General features: G+C 39.3%; 1 protein-coding gene across 1 annotated transcript; it reads left to right on the top strand.

Annotated features, from left to right (window-relative positions):
* The first annotated feature begins 375 nt into the window (after positions 1-375).
* trim8b (tripartite motif containing 8b) lies at positions 376-10,349 on the top strand. Its single transcript, XM_081393698.1, has 6 exons — positions 376-2,200; positions 6,197-6,292; positions 6,615-6,848; positions 7,889-7,920; positions 8,030-8,145; positions 8,281-10,349. The coding sequence occupies exons 1-6, from the start codon at positions 1,628-1,630 to the stop codon at positions 8,922-8,924; spliced, it is 1,695 nt and encodes a 564-aa protein (XP_081249824.1). The 5' UTR covers positions 376-1,627; the 3' UTR covers positions 8,925-10,349.
* Positions 10,350-18,960: the final 8,611 nt, after the last annotated feature.

The raw sequence follows: 18,960 nt of genomic DNA, 5'->3' as shown, positions 1-18,960 counted from the left end.
TTGTTTTTTAATCGAATCTTTTGAATGATTCGTTCTCATTCACTTCCGAACAGTGTCTCATATTTTCTCTTCCTTATGAAACCCCCTCTAGACACGCAAATGGTAATAAATGATAAGACTTGTGAACAATTTGCCTCATAAATCATAATACACAAAAAGACACTCGCAGCTGGTCGCCGACTTCTGGTAAATCTTGCATAAAACACTGATTACTGAAAGTGTATGATTCGTTTGAGTGAATTTGTTCAAAAGATTCGAGTCACTGGGCTGAATCAATATTCCCCGACGCAGTTGCCCTTTTAAACAAAGCCCCGCCCAGTGGCTCGAAGCACCTCCTTTTTGCATGTCAAAGCAGCGATGAGTCACGTGATTGGCGGAGTGGTCGTTGGGAGGGGAGGAGCGAGTGTGAAGCTCTGTGTGTATTGAAACTCTCTTTTCTGTCCTTGCATTCCAACCCTCATCAAAGCCTGGACGAGAGAAGAGGAAAAACCATAAATAATACCATGGTGAGATCGGCTCGTTTTGAGGATCGACCCATGGATGCACGTTCTCAGGAATCAGCCACGATAGGATTCGGAACCAGCGAAGAAACGCACGCCTGTAATCCACTTTTAATTTCTTTTAAGCACTAAAGCGAGAGAGGCTTGATGGGGGCCAAACAGAGACGTTTTCTTTTTCATTTTTAAAGAGGGACGCAAGATGGCAGATGACAGACTCCAGTAGCAAGAACCACTCCGTTTCGCTGTCTGTTTATTTTTGGAGGTGTATCGGAATAAGACTTAATTTATTTCTCGCCTGAAGAGATCAAAGTGAAGGCACTTGGCAGTCCAGTTTTCTCTTGACTTGGTTACATACCAGTGTATGTTCTCTCTATGTTCCTTTGTTATAATGAGGGGGAAGTCTAGTATGCGCGTAGTCTACACATATGTGTAAGAATTAACCGATTGGTCTGGTTAAGATCGTTATTTTCTATGAAATTCAACTATAAAACACGCTACGTGGATGTGAGATATGAATATTTTAATGTAAAGTGTAATGCACGTCTGTTTGGAGAACCATTATAATCCTCTTTGGGGATAAAATCCATGTCAGTGTAATGCTATGTCAAAATAGCAGCGGTAAAAAACAACAAAAGCCTTGTCGTGAGAATTATAATTTACTTTTCAAAAGCTTTTATTAGTCTCTCGCTCGAGGCTGTTCTCGAAAAACGGCCTATCAACGTGTCTTTACCTTGTAAACGAGAAGCTGTCAAGCTGGTCGTCAGCAGACTGGATTATTCATAGTCGTAATAGATAACTAGTGGGCGAATCAGAGCCACACATGTAGGATATGAACAAGTGTGTTGGCATTTAAAGTCACAAGACAGAAAAGTCCACTTTAGTGCTGTGGCAACACCAAATTCTCGAGACGCCTACAGTTGACACAAACGAATGAAGAAGTGGGTGGTGTAATGATGTTTCCTTGAGCTAAAAGTATTCTCAGCTGGAGTATTCATACTCTCATTGGCACAAAGTTGAGGTTTGTGGGGTAAAACAAGGTCCTTGTGGTTTCTACTCCACCCATTTCAGGTATCGCCAGAGGAAGGCCTATTTTATGCAGTTTTTACCTTGACTTGTGAGCATTAAAAATGGCTGAGAACTGGAAGAACTGTCTCGAGGAAGAGCTCATATGCCCGATTTGCTTGAATGTGTTCTCGGAGCCAGTTCAGCTCCCTTGTAAACACAACTTCTGTCGCATGTGTATCAATGAGGCCTGGTCTAAAGATGCAGGAATGGTCCGCTGTCCCGAATGCAACCATGCCTACAGCCAAAAACCAGCTCTGGAGAAGAACCACAAGCTGTCCAACATTGTGGAGAAGTTCAACGCGTTAAACGTTGAGAAGACGCCAGCAGTCTTGCACTGCATTCTGTGCCGGCGTGGTCCTCCGCTTCAAGCCCAGAAGGTTTGCCTCAGGTGCAATGCTCCCTGCTGCCATTCCCACGTACAAACCCATCTCCAACAGCCCTCTTCCAACGCTGGACACTTACTGGTGGATGCCGAGGACGTGCGGGCCTGGAGCTGTCCACAGCATGACGAATACAGACTGTATCATTGTGAAACCGAGCATGTGGCCGTCTGCCAGTACTGCTGCTTCTCCAGATGTGCCACCAACCACGGCCATGCGGTGTGCGATATAGAAGTCAGACGAAACGATATCAGAGTAAGTGGCCACTACTTCTTAACATGCTATGTTTTTTACTTCCAGGCTCTAGGTTGTGGTCCACTTCTGGATTTGGTGGGTGAGACGGTGAGGTTTATCGATGTAGTTGCTAACTATTCAGTCCCCTTCCCCCTTTTTTTCCATTTGAATGATAAACAATTGGGTAGAGCTGCAAACAATACCGAAGCTCTCCTCTGGGCTTATCTTCCCAGCACAGGTGCATCCTTGCGTGGCGTTTTGGGGAGGGGGAGGACTGCGACTGGAGAATTTAATGATGAGTCTTATTTTCTGTGGCACAGATGAGCGAAAAGGCCAGATTTGGATTTAATTTACCCTTAACAACCCCTTGCATTTTCAAGGCACGCTGCAACAAAACAACCTGGATTTTCTTGTTTTAAATAATCAGCAATGCACAATGCAATAGATGTTTTTTTTTATTCTTTTATAGGCAATTCATGAACCTAAAACCAAATAAAATTCAGAGTCACAGCCAGAGTGGTACTTCAATATTATATTTGCTCCTAATGTTTAAAACATACATCTTTAGTTAATACTGGATGTGGCTGAGAGTTACATATTAGCCTATGCTTTTTTCCTTTACAGTAGCTTTATGTTTATAAAAGGTCAAGCGGGTGCCTCTAATTTGATTCATGTGCTTGCTGTCAGCATAATTTCCATTTATGTTGATTATATAAATCAAATGCCATCAGTTATCTCAGGCATTTCTGTGACAGGACATGCAGGCAATGACCAATCAATCTACAAAATGAACTCTAGTTGTTGTGTTGCCCAAGCTATTTGAAACTGAAACCATGTTTGGGATGTTTTGGGATTTCCAGAGTTCTTTTTTGCAGGTAGCACGTGTTTGTGAATCTAATGTTTACCGCCTTTGATGGACACCGTTTGTCTTTCCACATTCATCTGCTACAAGGCAAAATTGCTCTGTCTGGGGCTGTAGCTCAGGGCAAGGTTGCTATTGCCTCGTTCACTCTGACCTTGGCGGAGGAGACGCTGGTTTGAAATGACAGTGATTTTGAGCACCCTACCCCCATTCCCCCTTGAGAGAGGTCCGTCCTGGATGGCAAGCCAGCACCGCTGCCATGAGGTATTAGGTTCCAGCCTCCAGGCTTCTGCCGGCAGCCCGAGCTCATCAGTCACTACAATTAGGCCATGGTCTTAGATCCTAGAGCTTCAAAGACATTCTCTGTCTCCATGCGGTTTTCTGCTTCTTGACCTTTCTTCTGGTCCTGATTGTTGATGTAGAATATATAAACACCAATTCAATCTGTAAAGGAGAAGATGGCGAACTTGTGTTTTCAGAAACCAATCATGTATTGTTGGCCATTTTGACGCGCGTCACCACCCGCCAAATTCACAGTGTTTCAAAGGGTAGTTCATCCGAAATTAAAATTGTTGAAAATTCTTCACCCTCCTGTCATTTCTTTCTTCTGCAGAACAAAAAGAAGATATTTAGAAGAACATTTTTGTCTCTACAATGAAAGTCAATGGAGTCCAAAGCAAAACTGGACCCCATTGACTTTCATTGTATGGACAAAAATGCATTCAAATTTTTTGTTTTGTTCCACAAAAGAAAGAAAGTCATACAGGTTTTCATGCAGGACATGAAGGTAAGTAAATATGATGACCACATTTTCATTTTTGGTGAACTATCCATTTAAATGACTGTATTAAGCAGCTGTATAGGTTGAAAACGGCTCCATATGGCTTTTAATAAAGTATCATCCCTGTAAAACTTTATATGAGGTAAATCTCTGACTGGACTGAAATGAATATTGCATGTCTTGCTGTAAATATATGGTGTATTTGGTAATGTCGAGAGGTTAGTGGAGTCTGATTCACAGCCCAATACAATTCCTTGGATCCACATCTTAAATTGAAAGAAAATCAAGTTGATGGACAAGCGAGATGCGCAAAAAGAAGTCAGTTTACCCAGTACCATGTGATTGTGGATCCAATTTGTCATGCGCTCCGCAAACAAAATCTGTTGAAAGGAAAAGGTTTGGCTGCGCGCATCATCGGCAGTGATTGATGTAGTTCATTTGGCACAGAGGGTACAGTCAGCTGTTATAAGCGTCTGTCAGACGGTGTGATTGAAGATCATTAGTTTGCAGCGCATCCCTCTCTGGGTCTTGCGTTTGTCCTGTACTGCTGCATTCTGAAGACTGACATTGATTCCCTTTGTTTTTTACTCTTTGTAGCTGAGATGAATCAGAATTATATAAGAGTGTTAAGTATGAAGAAAAATACCAAAATTGATTTCTTCTTTGCTTCTATGAAGAATACCTGTTTTGTTTAAGCTTTCATCCCGCATGTGAGGTTATTAAAATCTGACGTCACGCTACTGAATTAGACATGCTCTCAGTCAACTTTGGCAGCGCAAGTCCTGTTTTTCGCCTGTAAGCTTTTGAGCATAAGTGGCTTGATGTGGTTGAGGTTTGTCCTCTTTCTACAGGAAGCAGTTTTATCTGTGAGCTAGCCTGCATTCATTACGGAGCTTTGCTCCAAAATACACACTCACAGGGTCAACACGATTTGTCTCTGCCTCGGACGCAGACAAAGACAAAATGGGGAAAGACAGTGTGAAATGAGCCTTCGTTCTTTCTCTTTGCTCTCCTCTATGCTGTCTTTCCTTCTCCTCCTCCTTTTTCCTCCCTCATATTCCCCTCTGAATATACAGATATGAAAAAAAGAGCTTTGTTGCCATGACAGCACCCCCCACCTTCTTTTTGGTGACTGCCTCTCGCACGCGGCGTTTGTTTAATTAAAACTAATTTGGTTTGTTCCTTAGGTACCACTGAACTTCTGTCAGGCGTCGCAAGTCGTTTGTTGATTGTGGGTTTTTTTCCCCTTTGTTTGCCATTGAATATGAAAGGAAAATAATTGAAATTCCTCTTCAGCCACCGGTCCTTCTCTGCGGGGCCTTGACAATTGCATTCATTGAAAAGAAAGAAACAGGAAGTTAGCAAAGTTACATTTGTCCCATCACAACAGAACCAGTCTTTTTGTCTCAGTGCCACATTCTCATATTCTTTATGTAGTTTTTAAAAGAACTATTTTAGAAAGAATATGCTAGTTAATAATATAAATACTAGATTGTCTAGAAATAAAACGAGACTGAAAATGATTTTATACTGTGAAGAATTCTTAGTTTATAGATCAAAAGGAATTTATATTCCAACATTACTGATGTAGAACATGGATCTTGTCGTCTTTTATTTATAGCATATAGCTTGCATTCTACTCATTGTCATTTATATTTGATCTTTGGACTGAGATAAATATTGAATATTCATGAATTTTATTGCTCATGTATAATTCAGCGACATTGTTATTAGGATGTATTAAATGCACATTTTAAGTTTCCTTAGAAACATGTCATTACAGTAGCTTTGTGATTCTTCCTTGCTTTATTAACAAAGTCCAACACATCATGCACACAGGAGAATTTCTTTTTGTTCTGAATGCCATGATCATTTTCACCAAAGTGTCATTTCCACTCCACCTCAGGTCATGTGACAAATGACGGTGGTGGAAAAAAATAAATTTTTAAAGCAAGGAATAAAATTGGCTTGGGTAATATCTTAGCTTGCATTATGTGTCATTAATATACAAATAATATGTTTATAGTTTTTGCATAATTTTGCATAATTGCATACAAATTGCTTTGCAGATGCTGTACATATTCTGCTCACAAGTGATGGTTTTTTATTTTTTTTTAACCTTATTTCATCTCAAGTATGGTCTTAACTGACAATATTCTTTGAAAACTAGGAGCAAATTTGGTTGGTTGTGGTAAAAAATGGTTTACTTTATTTTTTACTATATTTATAATGAGTTACAGTACGGTTATCACATGATTTTGATTGTCTCAACATTGCCAGATATTCTGATTTAGTCAAATTTAGCCAAACATATATTAGAATAAAAAAAAAACAAAAAACAATGTTGACCTAATCAGTTCTTTTTGTATTGCAGCAAATGCTGATTAAACAGCAGGATCGGATCGAGGACCGTGTTCAGGACATAGAAGAGCAACTCTACAAATTAGAATCTGACAAATGTCTCATGGAAGTAAGTGTGATATGTTCAAACATTTATGAGCTAAATCACATTATTATTAGCAGAACAACTGCATCCTTTGCTTTGGAACTAAACACTTAGCTTTTTAATACAGGACGCTCTTCCTATTAATGTGATTAATGACCACATTAGTACATTCATACAGGTTTGTGATAAAGGTTATGCCTGGTTCTTGTACCATAACAAATCCAGTTCCTCAGTGGCTCTTCCTAATCATCCACATCAGATGCAGTCTCTGCATAACCCCCATTGTTAAGACACCGCAGGACTTGCATAATAATTTATGGTTTTGTGCTTCTCTGTGGAACCTCAGGATAAAGTGCAACACCTGAAGGAGGAGGTGCAGCTGCAGTATCAGAAAATGCAGCAGCTCCTGGAGGAAGATCTGGGGAAGACCCTGGAGGTTCTGGATAAGGCCCATTCCAAGTTCTGCCAGGAGAACTCGGCACAGGCCCTGCAGCTTCACCAGAAACAGCAAGAGGCAAAGAAACTGCTCAGCTCCATTCAGATGGTTTTCGATAAGGCAGAGGAAATCGGTTTTATGAAGGTGACCTGACTTTCATTGCCATTGTCAATATTACATGGCCTGTGTTTGTTATAAATGGTGACATTTAGCAGTGTTTTAAAGTGCCTTTGCCTTTTATCATGATGAGGATGATGAAGGTTTTTTTTTTTGTGCCAGGCTGCTATTGGTGAACTCGATTTATAGCAAACTATAACAGGTGCCAGGAAATTATTATTTTTAGCCCCGTGCCGAATAGGCATCCATTTTTCATGTGCTAGATACATAGGTCACCTATCTGGAATCCAGGAAATATAAAGTGACATTTTTTAAATCAGATTCAGATATTTGTTGTCCTTGAGGTAAACAGTGTGATTTTAGAGATATTCATCAAACGAGACATCAGATGTTTAGCATGGGGTTGAACAAATACCGGTTAGCATAATTTCTATTTCTATTGGAAAAATCAAGAAATATAGATTTGGCCATCTTCTCAAAGGAAAACACTCTTAGAAGTTTTTTTTGCTATTCACAAACTGAATAAAAGTCTGTTGCAGACATGCACGTTCCACATGCATCTCTTATCATCTTGTCCTTGAATCGCTTGTATTCACTGCAGTCTTATTTTAGCTTCTTACGTTCAATCTGTTATGGGATTTTTTTTTTTTTGGCTTTATTTTGAGTGCCAAAACCCACACAACAACTTTGTTGTGCAAAAACCCTCACACAACACTGGTGGGTTGGGCCAGCTTGCTGTCTGCATCTTTTATTTATCAATTTTTTTATATGCCACTATAAAGCTGATACACAAACTTCCATTTCCATAGATTTATTTTTTTCTAGGCGAAGGCTTTTAATATATTATTTGCATCTTGACTTGTAACTTTTACTTTTATAATGGCATTTTTTTATGTATTATTATTATTATTATAACAATGAGAATGGAAACAATGCAAAACTACATTCCAGGCTTGTTCTCTGACATTTACATAGTTACTTTGGTTTTTCTTTTCTTTTTTATTCCCCCCCCCCGATACACAATTTGATATACTTATATACAATTTCTTTCTTTTTTTTCTGTTTAGAACACAAAATCTGTGAAAATACTAATGGACAGGTGAGTCACTGTGTTTTCATACATGAATCATTATCATAAGCTTCATTAGTCATCATTCCTGTCCTGCTATTGTGTTAAGTGTAAACATTAACTTGGTTTTGAACTCTAGGTCTCAGTCGTATGTGGGCATCACGTTGTCACCGTACAAAGTGGGCAGCCTCAACTCCAAACTCTTTCTGTCTGAAATCTCGAAAAGAGAGAAAAACCTCTGCAAGATGCTGGAAGGTATGTATAAAAAATTGCACATATTCAAGTGTTAATTATATAAAACCTTCTGATGTTGTATGCTCTTTTCTTTAATAATTAACCATTTCCATAATCAGTTTTTAATACTTGGATCTCATTCCCTCTCATTTTCAGCTCCGTTCAGTGCTCCCGCAAACTTTTTTCAGAGTATTCCGGCGTATCTGTGCGAGAAGCGCAGGCACTCCGTGGCATTCCCCGAAGGTAGCGGGAGCAGCCGAGCGGGCGCTAGCTTCATGGACTCTTCCACCTCATCAGGTCCTGGTGCTGCCAAGCAGCCATGCCTGAGTCTCACTCAGGGCTCTGCCCCAGGCGAAGGTCAGTCCTCCCAGCAAGCTCTAGGGCCGTGTGGCTCCACCCAGCACGTAGGAAGCAGCAGCTCAGCTTCCGGCTCGCAACCCCTACCGCACTCCGCCTCGGTATTCCCGCACTCCCATTACCCAAACGGCAGCGCCTCCCAGCTGCCCCAGTACGGTGCGCGGAAGATCCTGATGTGCACGGTCGATAACTGTTACTGCTCAGGGGTGCCCTCCGTGTCCAACCACCGTGGACATCCACCCTACCCTCGCTCCAGCTCCTTCCCCTGGCCGGTGAGCTCGCAGGAGTACTCCCACGCCCCTCTGCCCTCGGCACCGGCCATGTCCCAGTCTCTCCAGAGCCTGTCCATGCGCGACTGGATCGACGCCTCTCAGTCGCACAGGCACACTGACTTCTACAGCCTCTACGGCCAGTCTTCCACCAAGCATTACGTCACCAGTTAACCTTTGCTCCAGTGACTGCTGCCAGTCACCAGTTGGGGCGTCTTTTTCCACTTAGAGATGTCTTAAAGAGATGCATGTGGGGCACTTTTGTATGCAGATCTTATCAATCATTTAGAATGAACTGCTGATGTCCGAGAGCAGTGAGGAAAAAAAATGTTAATATCACAGTCAAGCATAGCTTTGCACATTATTTAGGCACTAATGGTGTTGTGATTATGTACCATGAACGCAAGTTGCTCTTCTAAAAATAACACTCACTGTTTGCAAGAGACGCAGAAATAACGGAGAACGCTGTCATTTGTTGAATCATCAATAATGTTGCACTTTCTTTGTAAGATCCAAATTTTGCGCAATTACCGTTGACTCATCGGGCGAAACGATGGACGTCAGCAGTAAAACCATTAAGTCAGCTGTTAATGAAACTTAAGGCGAATTACTGTTGAGAGAATTGTAGCCCACAAAGTTTTATTAACTTCACATGGTTGTTGTTTGTTAAAACACCCATGTGCAAAAACTCTGTATAGTTTTCCCAGCCTCCATATTTAAGCTTTCATTTAGTTTAAATTGGAGTCTGTGGTCTTATTATTCATCACAAATAGCACAAGCACATGTTAGCTCAGTTTTTAACAGACCCCGGAAACTGGAACAGCACAGCATTGTCATCGCCGCCATTGTTCATTTGGCTTGACCTTCCCTACTGAATGCAGCTTTTAATGGAAATGTCCTTCACCTTGGTTCGCAGTCCTCTCCTTAGGCTAACCGAGAACGTGCCTCCACCCACAACCTTCAGTCTGGTCCCCATCCAGACGGCGCTGTCTTTCTCTCTCTCTCACGCCCTTCAAAGCCACAGAAACGCACCCTTTACATCCTGTATGTTAAACGCAGGGTGCATTGGTTTCACATTCTTTCGTGTTTACCGTGGCCTCTCATTATATCTTACTCAACGGTGGCTTTTGCGCAAAGTGTCAGCCGAAGACTAAATGGCCTGTGTTCAGAGGGTCATGGTGCACTTGATGCCTCTGCATTTACTGTCATGCTGTAATTGTTCTTCCTTGTGTTTCATGCCATTTCCGGCTCCAAGCAACGGAGCCTCTGGCTTCCTGTTTGTTACTGAGTGCATGTGGAAAAGAGTTTATGAGCACTCGTAGAAAAATAATAAAACTTCTAGCAGTTAAAAAATGACTTTTGAAACAGGGAATGAAGTTTTTGGTTTGTTTTATTATTATTTTATTTTATTTTCCTTTTTTTTTTTTTTTGAACTACTTAAGTAAAAGAAACATTGACCAATGAACGTTACGAAACTAACTGAACACTTGGGATAAAATGGAGGGATTTTCTGTTGTAAATATTTTGTGAAATGAAAAATACAGACTTGTAATTTGGAAAGAACCTTGTTCAAATAAATGCTAATTTCAAGTTTAAGAAGTTTTTCTTTCTGTTGTTTCTTTTATTTAGGCTGTATCATAAAAATCTCAATCTTAAGGTCTGGTTTCACAGACAGGTCTTCGACTAAGCCAGGATTAGGCCTTGGTGCAATTAGGACATTTAAGAAGCCTTAGAAAAAAACATTACTGGTGTGCATCTTGAGACAAAACAATGGCATTTGACATATTTTAAGATTTGTCAGTGCAAGGTACTTTCAATTTAAATGGCTCAAACATGCATTTTAGTCTGAGACTAGTTTTAACCCTTGTCTGTGAAACCGGGGGTTATTTCTTCATGTAGCATTAAAATAGACCATACTGCAAACATCACTATGGTGACACTTAAATTTAACACTCAATTCTTGTCTGTGTAAACCAAATCATACACGTGAACACTCAGCCTAGACCAGACTTAAGAAACATTTGAGAAACACTTTGAGAAACATGCACATTTTGTTTGTTTGTTTAAAAAAAGAGAGTCAAGCCATTTTCAATGCACAGAGGTTGTGGTGAATAGGATCTATGGGTTAAATCTATAACCAATCAAACAAAACGAAAGTGGAAACATGCAAATGTTCTGTGAAAATGCCCTTTGCCTCATTTACTGATTTCTAGACAAGAAATTTAGGTCAACGGTGGTTAGATTCTCATTGTTTTCATCTCTCAACTGACAGTGACCCACTCAGTCTTGATATGACTTGAGCACTTCAATAAGAGCCTTTTTTTCTTCCTATTAATGTTTTTGCTATGCTTTGTATGCTAAATGTGAGATTTTATGCAAATTCACAAGCTTTAGCATAATATAGACACTGCCACACTTTCAGGGTGTTCACAATGGCTTGTGAAATATATATAGTGAGGCAAATAGTGAAAAGCATGGGTGTAATCTGCATATGCTGACATTTGCTGATTCTGCTAAACCAGTGGAAATAATTCATGTATATCTTGCAAGTTGCAACTGACAAAAATGAAGGCCTCTTGTTCAGTCTGGTGTGTGTGTGTGTGTGTGTGTGTGTGTGTGTGTGTGTGTGTGTGTGTGTGTGTGTGTGTGCATGAACAAAAACCAAAGATTTATTAATAATCTGTGTGACTAAAGCCGAGCAATCTGAATTGGATGCCTGCCGCTCGCATGTGGCTACATGTGGAACAAGGTGCTCTGCGTATGTGTGTGTGTATCTGCAAGAATGAGTCTTCGGTGATGTTTGTATAACCCGAGAGTGAGCAGGATTCCGTCTCCCCCTCCTCTGCTTTTCTTTCTTGAAAGAATGTCAGATGCCTGACTCTAAATAGCAGCTCAGCATTTTTAGTGCATCACAAGGCAAACAAAAAAGAAAGGCAGATATATTTGTAGGCTGAAGCACAGAATAGACAAACAAAAAAAAGAATAAGAAAACATCTGGCTTCTCTGAAGGCTGCACAATTTATCAGTGCACTGCACAAAACTGCCTCATTTCCTTATTGGAAAAAACTGTAGATAACTTTGTTAGCTACTCGCAAAGACCAAAGCTGTCAGACCGATGCAGAACTTCTCAATCTAATGCAAGTGTGTTGGTGAGTGTTAGCGATAGCATAATCATGACATTTGATCAGTTTAGGGGGAGCAATTAGCAAAAAGTAGCCCTATTATTCTAATTTAGCTGTATTTTTATCAGCATGACAGTAGTACAGCTGTTTTCAAAATATTTGTCCAGTAACAAAATACTTTTATCCAAAAAATAGGTGTGTAGCTGTTAGTAACAGTAATAGTAACAGTTCTCAGGTTTTTATATCATTGTAGATGATCAAAAAAAGACGTTTATAGCAATTGTAGCTAACAGGCTAAGTGATAAGCAGTGTTTCAAATTACATACTATACACTATGCACTTAAACTACACAATATGTGCTCTACCATCTAGTGAGTGAGGTTTCTAAGGTTATCCGGATGTCGTCCTGCATCTGAAATAAATTCACAGTGTCCAACATTCCACACTTCGTTTTTTTTTTTTTTTTTTTTTTTTGATAATTAACTCCCAGAATGTTTTTGTATTTTCACTGTGAACACACTACTCGCACTATGCAAAATGGCACAGTGAATAAGTACGTCAATTAGGATGCACCTAGTATGTTAACATAGCAAGCAGGCTAATCGGCTAATATTGTGTAAAGGTTGGCTAATATTTGTTAATATAGGCTGAAAGAAAACTGTGTTCGGGACAGCATACTACTCTTACCATATTTTTACATGGCAGAAATATTAAGAGTAGTATGTTATATAGATCTGATTTTAGCAAATGACAAATGTTTAATTTGACCATGTATAACTTGTAGGCTATGATAAGTGACAATTTAAAAATATGTTAACTGTTATATTTACATAGTTAAGATGACATGCATAAAGCAATGTTGCTATTTATTATGATAGTGTTGTTAAATAGCTTCAGTGTAGTTTCTTTTCTTTAGTAGCCTAGCTTGTAGTGTATTTATTTTTCAAATGGTTAGCTTGACCAAACTTTCCGTAACTTAGCTTGTATCTTAAAGGATTAGTTCACCTCAAAATGAAAATTTCCTGATAATTTAGTCACCCCAATGCCATCCAAGATGTTCATGTCTTTCTTCAGTGGAAAAGAAATTAAGTTTTTTGAGGAAAACATTTCAGGATTTTTCTCCACACAATGGACTTCAACGGTAACCAAATTGTTGAAGTCCAAATCAATGCAGTTTCAAAGGGCTTTGAAGTGCTTCAAAGGGCTCTGCATGATCCCAGCTGAGGAATAGGGTCTTATCTAGCGAAACAAACGGTCATTTTCTAAAAAAATAAAAATGTATATACTTTTTAACCACAATTGTACGTCTTGTGCTGGTCTGCGACGCACCAGGCATTGCGTAATCACGTTGGAAAGGTGACATCTCATTTTCTCCTCCAACTTCAAAATCGGCCGACATCATTATTTTACCTTTTTTTGTTAAAGGGCGTTTGTATTAGTCTTCACACGTTCGCTTTGTAAACAATGGGGCGGTACTTCCGCCTATGTCCAGCGTGACCTTCCCAACGTGATTACGTAATGCCTGGTGCGTTGTCTCAATGCTTTGAAACTGCATTGATTTGGACTTCAACAATTTGGTTACCGTTGAAGTCCATTGTGTGGAGAAAAATCCTGAAATGTTTTCCTCAAAAAACTTAATTTCTTTTCCACTGAAGAAAGAAAGACATGAACATCTTGGATGGCATTGGGGTGACTAAATTATCAGGAAATTTTCATTTTGAGGTGAACTAATCCTTTAAGAAGCTACAGTTAAAAAAAAAAAAAAACTCCTTTTTATGTTGTCAGTGTGACTGAAAGCTCAGTTAAATCCTTATAGTTATCGTTCTTGGTTTAAACAGGCCTTAAGAAGTACATACTAGAATGTACTTTTCAAAGGCCTGTTCACACCAACAGTAATGTTGTCTGCCACTTTAAATTCTAGAGATTGGGTGGATTCTGATTGGCTGTGAGTGTTAAATCGTACATCAGCTGGAGAAAAAAAAATCGTTGCTAATTTGATCATTTTATAACTATATTAGCTTCCAAACCAACACACGACAACATCCTCTTTTTGATAAACTGGAGCTGCAGTTATGTCTTCTGCCACTTTAAAAGCTCAAGCTCTTCAACATCGGGTGGATTCATCGTTTGCCAGCTGGAAAAAAAAAATTCTGAAGGTAATTCCATTAATTTCTTTCTTCTTTGTCGTCATCATTATAGCTGTGGTGTGGAGTTCATAATTGGAATGAATATTAAAACTTTATAGTTATCGTTATAGTCATCATCCTTGGAGTGAAGAACGGCCCTTAGCAGTGATTAATCATAGGCTACAGCTTTTTTCCCTGGGTGTGGCACTCTGAAATATTTCACAAACAGTTTTAATGCCTCAAGTGACATTGCGCTCTTTTGGTAAGAGTTATCATATGGTTTCATGGTTTTATATTCAGTAGCTGCTTTTGAGGCTTATTGTAACCAGACCTTCTATTAGAAGGTCTCAGAGGAAGCTGAATGTCTATTAGATTAATGGAAAGTTTTGCTCTTAGGCAATAATACCCTCTTTTCTCTCTAAACCGGTTTTCACAGTCCAAAATATCTCAGCAGTCCACTGCCACTGTGATTTTTTGTGTGTGTTGGCTCTCAGTGTTCTTGTAAGCTCCCTTAGCTGTGCTTACGAGAAAGAAACAATCCTGAAACAATTTTACAGGAGGAAACTTTACCCACAAAGCCAAGAATATCTTTGTGCACTGGGCTATTTTCACAGTGTCTCAAAGTGCAGGCACAGGTTGTTTTCCTGAAAGTCCAGCTGAGCTCAGGTTGACGTGTGGACCCTGGCCTCCAGCGTGTGCCTTTTTTTTGCTGATTCCTGCCTCAAGACAGTCCTCTTCATTGTGTGCCCTTTTTGCGCCCTCAACGGCGCTGAAGGAGGGAGTGTGTGTCATATCTTGTTGAAATGCCTTTGGTCATATTTCAGAGGAATCTGTCTCTCCTGGCACCGTGAAATTATTCCCCTATAGCCCCTGCAGTGAGTTGCTTGCAGTGTGTCTGAGTGCATATGTGTGCAAGGACATTAGCAAAATATATTTTTACGACCTCAGGGCGTTTCTCCATATGAATGAATCAATGTGCATGTCAATGTTTTGTCTCCAGAAAAAAAAAGCTAGTTAGAGGCTGGTTGCTTCCTTCTGAACGATCAAACTTGTCATGCCACCACGTCTGCCGTCTGCCCACTTATGCTGGGAATGTGTTGATGGGAGTCTGGAAGAATGACGGGGGAGATGGTTGTCATGACAAGAGAGGCTGAGAAAGCCGCTCTGATGTCTCACAGACGTGACAGCGGATCTGATGAAAGTGAGTTTGCCAGATGTCTTAACTGGTGATTTGCTAGCTCCAGGACAGATGTCTAAGCCATTGAAGCTAATGATTTAAGACATTTTTTAATAGAAGTGGTAACGACATTAATCAAAAAGATGCTTTTGGTTCGTCATAAATGTGCAGTGATGATACTGCAATGTTAAAATGCTGAACATTACTGCAGGGAGGGGGCCAACAGCCGCAAGGAATGGAAGATGAAACTCAGTTCACCATTTTGACTGTTTGATGAACCCAGCATTCACAAGCCATTTTATTTCCATAATGTATACCCTGGACACCCCTATGTTAAATTCCCATAGAGGCAGGTAGATTTTTATTTTTAAAGGCCAGTTACTTCATGGATCCAGGATACTATGCATCCTGATAAAGTTCCCTTGGCCTTTGGAATTAAAATAGCCCCACATCATCACATAGCCTTCACCATACCTAGAGACTGGCATGGTTTTATTTCAGTTAGCCTAATAGCTGGTTTGATTTGCATTGAGAGATGATCTTATGGAAAATACTCCATGCCAGTCTCTAGGTATGGTGAAGGCTATGTGATGATGTGGGGCTATTTTAATTCCAAAGGCCAAGGGAACTTTATCAGGATGCATAGTATCCTGGATCCATGAAGTAACTGGCCTTTAAAAAAAAAAATCTGCCTGCCTCTATGGGAATTTAACATAGGGGTGTCCAAACTTATGCACCCTGTATTTTAAGGAAGAACATTTATTTATTTACGATACATTATTCATTCACAAAGAAAATTGGTGTCCTTAAAGGTTGGATTTTTCCAAAAAAATTTAATTAAGGCATTAAGTTCAATTTCCAAAAGATGATTTTTTATTCCTCTTTTTAGTCAACTTTAGCATGGGTGTCTAAACTTATGCATAGCACTGTATATATATATATATATATATATATATATATATATATATATATATATATATATATATATATATATTCAATTACAAAGACAACAAAATAAATAATTGTTTCCAAAATAACTTTTATAATGTAATTGCACTATAATTTTATAATGCAGGGTTTAATTAAGGATTTTTTTTATATTTCTATTTAGCTTTCATTTAAAAGTTATTTTATTTCTGCAAGTTGTCAATTTTATTGTTTTCCAAAATTTTCATCTAATATTTATATTTTATTTCATTTCACATTTATTTCAATTAACGAAAATTATTTGTAATCGTTTTGTTTTAACAATAACAACTAAATATTATTATGAAAACATTTACTTTTCATAACATTTTGTCAAATCCATATGCACATTTTTAAAAATCAAAATAGCGCTGTCATAATTGCAATTAATCTTATGATTTTGACCAATCATGTGAATGTTAATAACACTGTTAAACATACAGTATTGTATTATTGTTTTAAGCATTAACTTTGACATCCCTAAAAATACATATTTTTTCCTTGCCTGTACAATATGAGGGCTCCACAACCGACTGCTACCCAACAGCATTACGTCAAATAAGTGTGGACTCGAAGGAGGACCAGGCTGAGAACCGCGTTTGGTACAGGGCCAAGGAAAGTCGTTTCAGAGGTGGAGCGAGTTATTAAATTTTGATGAAATATAATGAAAAAAACATGCAAAGATGAATCATATATTAAAAATGCAAATAGAGTCCATTTTGATTTCACATTGACTTTAAGACTCAATGAATACTAAAGCTTCAGTTGAAAATAGAAGAATGCCAGTTGCTTTTGCCTCATTTTGGGAAGAAGGGATTTGGCAATACTCAGTCTGTCATTAATACTTAATAGATCTCTGCTTTTTATCTGTGACCCTGGCTGGATTAATGTCCTGGCTATTGCTTACGGAGGCTGTTTTCCCTCTCAGATGGTAATAAATGTGACTGTTGTTTGATTTGAACAGACAGGGATTACCGGTAGTTATTTCCAGCACATGGAAGGGTTGCACTATTTTACAGATTTCCAAAAGAGATTGGACGTTTTTATACTTTGAGCTACATGCATTTTAGCCTATTAGTGACTGTACTGCAATTTTCCATTTAATTTCTCACTTATGTCACTATAGATGTTTTTCAAATATATTTATGGCTTTGTGAGCGAGCTCTATTCATTCCGTACCTGCGTGCCAGTGCTGTTTCCTCTATTTTCTCCTGTATTTCTGTCTACCGAGAATGAACAGCAGGATGGTGGTGATGAGCTTCCCTCCCTTGTGTGTGTCAGTGGAGATGCTGGGAACCCTGTGACCCAGATCATCCCTCCACACAGGCCCACTGTAATTTAACACCAGCCTCTCTCCCCCCTCCTCTCCTCTGCCAGCCCTCACTGGGCCCAATGATCTGACACAGACACCTGTGTGTCTCTCCTGGCGTTGCTTTTATTTCTTTCTCTCTCCCGCCCCTCCTCCCCCCGCATCTCTTTCATCATTCCTCTCCCTCAGTCAGTTTGACAGCCTCAGTGATGCTAAAGGGGGTGAACTAGCCAGAAACTAAGAGAAAGAAAAAGTGAACTCAAACACTTTTGCGTTTCGTTCAGGTTAAAGATGCATGGTCTGTAGGCCTAAAATTGTTGGCATTGCGTGTGACACAACAGGTTTTGTGGGAATGAGCTTTTCACGATTAAACAAGTTTCCAGTGATACGCAATTCGCCCGTCTATACACGAAATGTGAAAGCAATGTGCAGTGTGAAGCAGTGGATTAGAACATATTTGATGTTTAACATACAATAGAGTACTGAAGGGATTATGTATTTTTGTAGGCCAACCCAGAAGTTAGCATCACCCTGGTTCCCTTGACAAAAACCCAGTAGGATTTTTCCATTGGCTTTTGGATTATTGCAGAAAATAAGTTCTGTGGCTAACAATAGTTAATGATTCTTACATGTTTTGTTCATGTTGATGATAATCTTCCCAAATAATATTTTTTTTATGAATTTTGAAACCTAAATGCAATCGGCAAAGGCCAAACGTAGGCTATAAACAAATTACTCTGCATGACTTCAACTTCACAGTTCGAGCTATAATAGGTTGCAAGAGCATGATTTTAAAGACAACGAGGCTTTGAAAGCGGACTGGTGAGTAGATGGCTGTGTCTGAAATCACATACTCCCTTGAGTTATTTTGAACAAGAAATTACTTGGCGACCGCCAATAAAACCATTCACAAATCCTCTCCCGTGGCCTCATGGAATAGTAAAATGTCCATTGTATGCACACTTCAGAATCTCGCTAGAAGTAGTTAGTCATTTGGGTACTTTGTGCCTGCTCTATTATGAGTACTGTGAATTCAGTATTCAAGTGTGCGATTTTGGATGCTGCCGATGAGTTTACCTGTTCGGCTGATGGCATTTAATGTCCCCGACAACCTCTCTAGTCCCATTTAGCAACTGTCTTTTTCAAGACAAGATAAAGCTTTAAAAAAAAAAAACACATCACAAGAGGGTATTACTGATGAATTTTATGTTGTAGAATAAAACGTGAATATACCTTGAGCTTGTGTTAACCACCTTATTTCTGGCATAACCAAAAACCCATTCAAAAATTGACTTCTGGACAATGAACCTAGAAGTGCTAAATTGCTAAGTCATTTCTGGGTTTTGGCCTATAAAAATATGTCATCCCTGCAGCACTTTATCATAGGCAGGATTTTGGGCCAGTGGGCGTACCCAGCACAAGACTTGGATACAATGCTTTTATACAATGCTTTTTCAATGGCATTGGTTCCGGAAGTATTTTTTCCATTCATTTTCCCCATAGGGAATAC

Source organism: Scardinius erythrophthalmus, assembly GCF_964197995.2.
Source record: "Scardinius erythrophthalmus genome assembly, chromosome: 18".
In the NCBI taxonomy this organism is placed as follows: domain Eukaryota; kingdom Metazoa; phylum Chordata; class Actinopteri; order Cypriniformes; family Leuciscidae; genus Scardinius; species Scardinius erythrophthalmus.
The sequence above is the reverse complement of the archived record's forward strand: the minus strand, read 5'-3'. Positions and strand labels throughout refer to the sequence as shown.